The 9659-nt window shown below is 42.2% G+C and overlaps 1 protein-coding gene across 4 annotated transcripts in view; it reads right to left on the bottom strand.

Annotated features, from left to right (window-relative positions):
* Positions 1 to 8242, bottom strand: part of RBBP5 (retinoblastoma binding protein 5) — a 41116-nt gene extending 32874 nt beyond the window's left edge. For 2 of the 4 annotated variants that reach the window (XM_011990425.1, XM_011990426.1), the window contains exons 1-3: positions 8075 to 8242; positions 2124 to 2149; positions 1059 to 1231 (exon numbers count right to left, since the gene is read on the bottom strand). In XM_011990425.1, coding sequence (XP_011845815.1) covers positions 1059 to 1231; positions 2124 to 2149; positions 8075 to 8093 — 218 coding nt within the window. In that variant the 5' untranslated portion in view covers positions 8094 to 8242. Of the gene's footprint in view, positions 1 to 1058; positions 1232 to 2123; positions 2550 to 8074 lie in introns of those variants that run through there. The other 2 variants (XM_011990427.1, XM_011990424.1) reach the window with 2 other exon arrangements.
* Positions 8243 to 9659: the final 1417 nt, after the last annotated feature.

The following is a 9659-nucleotide window of genomic DNA, read 5'->3' as shown; positions in this document are numbered from 1 at the left end:
TGAAACGGAGTCTTACTCTGTCACCCAGTCTGGAGTGCAGTGGATCTCAGCTCATTGCAACCTCTGCCTCCGGGGTTCAAGCAATTCTCCTGTCTCCGTCTCCCAAGTGGCTGGGATTACAGGCACCCGCCACTATGCCTGGCTAATTTTTTTATTTTTAGTAGAGATGAGGTTTCACCATGTTGGTCAGGCCAGTCCCGAACTCCAGACCTCAAGTCACCTACCTGCCTCAGCCTCCCAAAGTGCTCAGATTACAGGCATGAGCCACCATGCCTGTATCTTTATTGCAAGAATACAACAAAAAAGAAACAGAAAGGCAGTGGAAGGAACCTAAGAGATCCGGGCCAGTGCTTCCTGGATTATTAGATACAAGAGAAAAGTTTTGGCCCAAGTCACCAGTACATTACTGGCCAAACTTTACTGTGATTCAAGCCTCCTCCCAATCCAATGCTTTATAATACCATTTAGACAAAAGGAGATAGACTTAACTTTGATCAGATTAGGTCCTTTTTTTTGGCCCCAAGTTCATTTAAAAAAAATGCTGCCCCAAAATAAAATTTTCTGAAGCAAATAGTTTCAGAGTAAGAGTGAAATCAATGGGAATTCATGTAACAGCAGATTTCAATTGTTTTTACATTTGCTATAAAACCTTAATAACTATATTTCATTGAAGGAATAGTCACACTTGTGATCACTAAAATTACTGAAATTCAATAACCTGGACAAAATTGGACTCAATGACTTCCAAGCTTCTGTCCTAACCAAGATTTTTTATTCTAACACAATTATACTACAATTACAATCTGAAAATATCTCATTTCAGTATTGAGATATTCTCAGCACCTGACACAGATCCATAATACAATGAATTTCTCCCAAGAAAGGTGCTTCAAGGACAGCATGGACTCAGGATCTACATAAACCATGATAAACTGTATTACTAATGGCTGAATATTTTAAAATCTAAGTATTAAAATATCCACAATGAGATTTGCAAATATGTAGTCATCATTCATTCTCCTAACTCATATTTAAATATTAATTTAAAAATGTCTTACCATAAAGAACACACTGGATGGATGTGTGCACTAATTATTTTGGCAATGCCTCTTGTCAAGAAATCCCAGATGACAATTCGGCCATCATTACAGCCAACTGCAAGCAGTGTGCCCCACCTGTTAAAGGTGCAAGTCAAAGCCATGCTGATACAATCCAAAGTTCCATCAGCTTCCTAAAAATTGAAACAAATACAAGAATAGAGACAACAATAGCCAGGTATCCAAATTATTTCCTAAAGGTTCTTTATCACTTGTGATACTTTTATTGAATATAAATTACACTGTATACCAAAATAATCTCTCTGTGTCTTCTTATATCTACTAAAATAGCCAAAATGAAGAAACGTTTATTAAAGCTAACCACAGATTCTGGAAACAGATGTGATCAATCCCTTACATCACTACTATAACTTTGTATAAACTTTCTGGAGGGCAAATGGGCAAAATATAACAGAAGTATTTAAAAAGTCATATCTATTGATGCAGTCATCATAATTCTGGGAATTTATTCCAAGAATTTAAAACAAAAAGAATTTAAAAGAATTTTTTTTAAGAATTAAAAAAAAAAACCCTGGAATAGCCTACAAAGCATAACATTAGAGAAGTCAAATTATTTCACATCAATACCAAGGTATTTAAAATAACCACAATGTCTATCCTCAAACATTCAAGTGTTACAAAATAGTTTTACACTTAAAAAAAAAGCAAAGCACATGTATAGCATACATTTTGCTTTACTACGTAAAAACACTGATCAAAACAAGAAAAGCACACAAAAAACCTACGATGGTGTTGTTTGTGAAAAATCCTTCAATGAAAGTTTTTCTTTTATTTAAAGGAAAATGAACTGTAAGATTACAACATCATGATAAGATTTCTAGCCCACACTGCCTATTTCCTCCCTGATCAAAATTATACACTAGTTCCTTATCATAGCAAAAGATATATTATCACACTTAATGCTTCTTTGTCAAAACACAAGGATCAAAAAGTATTTTCTGTTCTAACATAAACATCCACAAGTTACTATGTTCCTAAAATCACGGCAATATACTATACTCTTACCTCTGGATAGTTCTGCCCAAAGGACTCTGCAACAAAGCAAAGAAAGAATTGATGGAACATGTACCACATAGCAAGGATCATACAACTCATGAACAGTGTATAGTAGTGGCTGACAAAATGAAAATGAAACGGGGATATGACGCCCTTTCAGGCATTCCATGAGGCCACATGGATTTTCAAGATTCTGCTAAGATGACTTGTTTACTCAAAAGTATACAGATGAGCTTTCCTGAGACTATATGACCTGGGATGTTGCAACAGAGTGAAGGCAGGAGCAGATATGAGAAGTCCCCCAACTTCTATTCAGGCAAACATTCAAGACAGTTGTAAAAATGTCACAACAGTGGCATTTTCCTCACTAAATACTTTGTTTTTGAAAACAAAGTAACTACTTACATAAACATGTAATGGATTTATTATGGTTATTTCTAAATAATGTGCTTTAAAAATACTATCTCAGTTTTAACTTCTAAATTGGTAAACACTGGTAGGTAGATATCACCTACATAAACAAAAACTCTTTGGCGGTCCTCTACTTTTTAAAAGTATAATGGGATCCCGATACTAAAAAGTTTGACAACTGCTGACATATCCAAGTTAGCAATAGTCTTTCTCCATCATACCCTTTGGGCATTTCACAATTTATTTCCATATTTACTAACATAAGAGCAAGGAGCCGGGCTCGGTGGTTCATGCGTGTAATCTCAGCACTTTGGGAGGCCAAGGCGGGCAGATTACAAGGGAGTTCGAGACCGGCCTAGCCAACATGGTGAAATCCCGTCTCTACTAAAAATACAAAAATTAGCCGGGTGTGGTGGTGTGCACCTGTAATCTCAGCTACTCAGGAGGCTGAGGCAGGAGAATCACTTGAACCTGGGAGGCGGAGGTGGCAGTGAGCTGAGATTATGCCACTGCACTCCAACCTGGCTGACAGAACAAGACTCCGTTTCAAAAAAAAAAAAAAAAAAAAGAGCAAGGAAGGGCAAGAGTCAATTCATATCAGTCAAATTATCACAATTACTCTTTGAAACCTTGAAACCTTTACTAAAAGCAGCAATCACACCCCTTCCTAATAACAGCATTTAGGTTGTGACAGCAAATAGTAGTTGATTAAACATGAAATTCTCTTTATTTCTTTCAGTTTTTTGGGGGGTATTTTTGTTTTTTTTTCTTGACTAGCTTGGTTTTTTTTGTTTGTTTGTTTTTTTGAGACAGAGTCTCGCTCTGTCACCCAGGCTGGAGTGCAGTGGCACGATCTTGGCTCACCACAGCAGCTGCTTCCCAGGTTCAAGCGCTTCTCCTGCCCCAGCCTCCCGAGCAGCAGCTGGGATTACAGGCACATGGCACCATGCCCAGCTGGCTAATTTTGTATTTTCAGTAGAGATGTCGTTTGGCCATGTTGGCCAGGCTGGTCTCAAACTTCTGACCTCAAGGTATCCACCTGCCTCAGCCTCCCAAAGTGCTAGGATTACCGGCGTGAGCCACCACGCCCGGCCTAGTCCTTACAAATTTATGCGTAAAAAGCCCATGTGGTGGCTCACGCTTGTAATCCCAGCACTTTCGGAGGCCGAGGCGGGTGGATCACCTGAGGTCGGGAGTTCAAAACCAGTCAGACCAACATGGAGAAACCCTGTCTCTACTAAAAATACAAAATTAGCCAGGCGTGGTGGCACATGCCTGTAATCCCAGCTACTCCGGAGGCTGAGGCAGGGGAACCTCTTGGACCTGGGAGGCAGAGGTTGCAGTGAGCTGAGATCATACCATTGCATTCCAGCCTGGACAACAAGAGGGAAACTCTTGTCTCAAAAAAAAAAATAATAAACAAATTTATGTGTAAATGTGTTTATATGAGCAAAGAAAAAGGTATAAAAGGATAAACCCCACTTAAAATTTGGGATGGGGAGACTTTTTTCTGTATGTGTGTGTGTATATATCCATATATATATATCCATATAGATATCCATATAGATATCCATATATGTATTTGAGACAGAGTTCGCTCTTGTCCCCCATGTTGTAATGCAATGATGTTGGTTCCCCTCAACCTCTGTCTCGCAGGTTCAAGCGATTCTCCTGCCTCAGCCTCCTGAGTAGCTGGGATTACAGGCACGGGGTGCCATGCACGGCTAATTTTTGTATTTTTAGTAGAGACAGGGTTTCACTATCTTGGACAGGCTGGTCTTGAAATCCTGACCTCAGGTGATCCACCCACTTTGGCTTCCCAAAGTGCTGGGATTACAGGCGTGAGCCACTGCACCTGGCCTCAACTGCTTGTAATTGCTTTTAGCTGGATTCCCATAGCTCATTCATTTATTGTGCTTCTATATGATACACAGTTACTTGTTTGTCTCTCCTCTTAGCTCTATTTACCAGGGCAAAACTGGTATCTTATTTCAATGTTTCAATGTTTTTCAAACAGTAGGACTCAACCCACCATAAATGGATACATTAATTTAGTGAGTTGGAACAAGTGTTTCAATAGATTAGAAAATATCAGCCAGGTGCAGTGGCTCACCCCTGTAATCCCAGCACTTTGGGAGGCCAAGGCGGGCAGATCACGAGGTCAGGAGTTTGAGACCAGCTGAGGCAACATGGTGAAACTCCCCGTCTCTACTAAAAACACACATAAAAAAAATTAGCCGGGCATGGTGGCACATGCCTGTAATCCCAGCTACTCAGGAGGCTGAGGCAGGAGAATTGCTTGAACCCAGGAGGCGGACGTTGCAGTGAGCCAAGATCACGCCATTGCACTCCAGCCTGGGCGACAGAAGCAAGACTCCGTCTAAAGGGGGAAAAAAAAAAAAGAAAAGAAAGTATCAGAGGACACTGAACATAACAAGGATTAAGTATAATCCTAAGAAATTTAGTTACACGTGTGTGTGTATGTACATATAGTGAACTGTGATAGAATATATATTTCTTACTGTGATTTGTGGTAAAAATAAGTTTGACAAATGATCTTATTTAACTGTATCTCCAGTGCACACAGCAGGGGCTCAAAAAGTGGTTGCAGAAGTAAAACTAGTGTCTACCTATGAGCCACTTGAGTAACCACCTTAAAAATACACTGTCATTCATTTCCTTCATCTGGCCAGATGTCCTTCAATATGCTTCCGCAATCACATTACTTCTGTTCCTTTCCTTTTATCTGTAGTCATTAACTTTCTCACTTTAAAATACAGTCATTTTTCAGAGATTGTTATCTTTCAGACCCAGGCTTCTTTAATTTGTCTAACCTTCCAATGCTAAATATTCCTTCCTGGCTGGGCACGGTGGCTCACACCTGTAATCCCAGCACTTTCGAAGGCCAAGGTGGGCAAATCACTTGAGATCGGGAGTTCCTGACCAGCCTGGCCAACATGGTGAAACCCAGTCTCTACTAAAACTACAAAAAAATACAGCCAAGTGTGGCGTTAGGTGCCTGTAATCCCAGCTACTCAGGAGGGCTGAGGTAGGAGAATCGGTTGAACCTGGGAAGCGCAAGTTGCGGTCAGTCGATTGTGCCACTGCACGCCAGCCTGGGCAACAGAGCAAGACTCCGTCTCAAAAGATAAATAAAAATAAATATTCCTTCCTCAGTTTTATCCTAATGAATCTTCTGTATCATTCAAGAAAAGCCTTTTGCAAGTCCCTGCTACTCTTTCAAAGTGCTAGTGTCATCACCTTTCTTCCATCCTCAAGTTTTTAAAAATAAGGGTCAACCTTTTGCTCTTGTCTCCCACACCATTCTAAAATCACTGTAATCTGGCTTCTGTTCCAAGCTGCCAAAGGACTAATCAGAGCAACCCATTCTAAGCCCTCAGACTCAGCTGCTCTGATTGGCTTCTATGAAGACACCACACCAATCTGTACTCTCTTCTTCCTCTACATAGATTAATACATGGAAGGCACTTGAAAATCTGCCTAGCTCAGAGGAAGTACTTTATAACTGTTAGCTAACTTATTATCTTCATTTATTCCTCCTCTTAACCCCTAACTACAGATTGTGTGCTTGGCAATTTTCTTTTCTCCCCCTCCCACTTTTTCCCTTAATCATGCCTCGATCTATTCACAAGGTTTCAATGAGCCCATCTGTAAGATTACAAATCTCTCCCATAAATCCAAACCTGTCTCCTGACCCCTAGACCACATTCAACATCTCCAAAGCTGTCTTTTTCCAATGTCCTTACACTTTATCAATAGCATCATTATTTGCTCTCACCATTTTTTCACGTAACTCTCTTACTCATCACCACTATATGCAATCTATTTGTCATCCCTACCTCCTCAACGTCTTTTCTATTTCCTAGCTCAGGCCTTCCTTTTCACTCATGTAATCTACCCCTCCAAACTGGTTTTACACCCCTCCAAAACTGAACTCCACATCGCTGTCAGACAAACCTTACAGACTCACAGCTCTGACTGAGTTACTAAGTCAAAACCCTTCAATAGATCTACCCTACCTTCCCTAAAAACTCCAAACTTTTCAGCTGGGCATTCGAGAACCAACACAAAATAGATGGCACCAATCCCATCCCTTGGCATTCTCTTTATCCACAACCTGGCCAAGCAGGAAAATTCATCCCTCCCATATCTTCATACTTCAGCCTGTTGATATTTTACCAACCTTAAAAATCCACTTAAGGCGGGGCACTTTGGGAGGCTGAGGTGGATGGATTGCTTGGGGCCAGGAGTTTGAGACCAGCCTGGCCAACGCAGTGAAACCCCATCGCTACTAAAAATACAAAAATTAGCCAGGCATGGCAGTGCGCACCTGTAGTACCAGCTACTCAGGAGGCTGAAGCATGAGAATCACTTGAATCCAGGAGATGGAGGTTGCAGTGAGCCAAGACTATGCCACTGCCCTCCAGCCCGGGCGACAGCGCGAGACTGTCTTAAAAACAACAACAACAACAAAAAACTTAAAACTCCAACTCCTCCACAGGTTTTGGGGGTTTGTTTTTCCTGGTTGACTTCTTCCCTTGCCCCAAAGACATTCACTCTCTGTTCCAAACATTCTTAGCAACTGGTAATGGCTCTTTCAGGCCTGCCTACATTCTGCAATATCCTACGGCTATTTTACATAATCACCTTAAACTCCCTGCTTAATGAAAAGCTCTTTAAGGGCAAAGACCATTTTTTATGTATCTTTGTAGCCCTTTTGACAACACATCTTCTGATTTTCTTTAAAGAGAAACCTAACCATTAGGAACAGCAAGTCGGGCAGAAGTCCTTGAAAACCTCAGTTACCCCTAGGATACCATGCTAAACGTCACCTAATGAAAGTCCAGGAGAAAGGACCTACAGTTTTTAAATAATCTGGATAGGAGGTAAGGAGGAAATGACTCTAAGTGAGGATGACAAGAGACAACTTCCTCCATATTTCACACTTCAGTGTTTTACACACCGTCCCTAGTAAAGGACTTTAAACAGAAAGTTAGGATAATTGGATTCCAGTGCCAACTATGCCATTTACTTGCTTAGTGCCTAGCCATTACCCTCTGAGCCTTTATTCATCCGTTCAATGGGAGGCTTCTACCAGAAGATCTCCAAGTCCCCTCCTTGGACATCTCGTTTCTACAAAAAGATTAACCTGTCCAGGAACCCAATTCCCTGACAAGTCTTCAAAGCTTCATCCCAAGCCTCACTTCTTCAAATTCCATCTCCAACAACTCTGGTCCTGGCTGCTCTGGGCTACTTCAACACCTGTGATCCTTATACTCAAACCTAAGTCACAAACTGTCTGTCCCCATCGCTCCATAATTGATACGAAAGTGGCCTCGGGAGGGGCAATGCAATCTACTCGGACAGAAGGTGCGCTTCTTCCTCCTGCTGCTGCTCCACATCAGGTGTGCCCAATGATCCATAGCAGACCAGTGTCCCTAAGGTTGCAGCCTGACTCCCCTCCCGCCTGGGTTCCCTCCTTTCCAGTACTCAACGCTTCTCTATAACGCAACCACAGCCCTTCTCACCCAGCAACTCGAGGTTCATCCCTGCGGACTGTGACCGCCCGGTCTCAGCTCCGGCAACAACGCCTTCTCCCCGGCCGGCTCCAGCAACTTGCGTCTAAGGGGTGGACGCCGCGAAGAGCCTGGCGCAAGCTCCGGAGACTTTCGGACTTAGAAGGCCCCGCGGCTTCCGCTTTCTTCCCCCGCCTTCCTTGTTCGTTTCAGGTGGGCTGCCCAAATATATGCCTGACCAAAATCAAGCATAAACTTCTTCGGAAACAATTAATTATGATCTTTGCTGAGGTACAACAAAGTTATCGTCACTAGGGACTTTAAATAGCGAGAGAATTTAAGGCTATTTGCTCCGGGAACATGTAGATGAGCTAGAAATTCCAGGCATGCAGTTAACCTACTAGTTCTTGGCCTGTTGTGTTCAGCGGAGTTGTCCGGGCGGGCTACCTCAGATTTCGCAGGAAAGGTTCCGGGCAAGTCCTACTAATGCAGGAAAGCAGGAAAGGTCGTCCTCTAGTGCTCAGGTGTCTAGCGTCTCTGACCTCACCGACGCGCGTACTTACCCTGAATGTAGGCGGCGTTGCAGGCTGTTTCAGTCTCGTGAAAAGTATTTCTCATTTGTAAAGATATGCCATTAATCCTACAGAAAGGTACGACAACATATGTTAGGCCTGTTTATGTTAGGATAATAAAAACCTTACTATCTAAGATTTTACCGTTTACCCAGTGTTAACTGGGACGCTGTGAAAAAGAATTGGAATGAGGGGTGGACTGAGTTTCCCGGAGCTCAATCGTACAGAACTCCAACGAGATACCCAAAGCAATAAGAGAAGGCCAGTTACTGGTATCTAGCGAAGGAGCAAATTTTATGTGAATAAATTCCTACTATAAATGCTGTGGCTCATCAGAAAAAGGAAAGAACGTCAAAGGCTCGCTACAGAAAATAGTACTCGGGCTAGGTCTCCGACAATGGAAAAGTACACATACACAAGGTTATTAATTGCCGTATTGTCTGCAATTGCAAACTTTTGGAAACAATAATGAAACTTTTGAATTAGGGAGCCCAGCATTTTCATTTTTGCACAGGGCCCTGCAAAATTATATAGCTAGTCCAGTCCGCCTCTGCTTGACAAATTTGCAGAAGAAGCAGCCTCATTCACACAGTGCACTCTGTCCCCGGGCCCCAGTTGATTGCTCTTTCAGTAAGCTCCTGACCTAAGCTCAACCCAATTAAATTCCTTTTCCAAGAATTTGGAATGGGAATTAAGTGGCCCCCACAGTCTGACACATCGATTGAAGAGAGTAAGTGTGAATTAAGGAGCTACTTAAGGCTCCTAATAATAGATGGACACCATGGTAATTGGCTGCAGGTTGCAGAATGAAGCAGAGGTCCAGAAACAAGTCAAAGATAAAATACTTTGTGTATCTAATTAGTTCCCGAGAACATGTTACATTAATGTCTTCTATTTCCATTATCCTTGGACCTTTATAAAGTATGCCTTTTGCGGCCGGGCGCGGTGGCTCACGCCTGTAATCCCAGCACTTTGGGAGGCCGAGGCGGGCGGATCACCTGAGGTCAGGAGTTCGAGACCAGCCT

This window comes from Mandrillus leucophaeus, unplaced genomic scaffold (genome assembly GCF_000951045.1).
Source record: "Mandrillus leucophaeus isolate KB7577 unplaced genomic scaffold, Mleu.le_1.0 Scaffold38, whole genome shotgun sequence".
NCBI lineage: Eukaryota > Metazoa > Chordata > Mammalia > Primates > Cercopithecidae > Mandrillus > Mandrillus leucophaeus.
The sequence above is the reverse complement of the archived record's forward strand: the minus strand, read 5'-3'. Positions and strand labels throughout refer to the sequence as shown.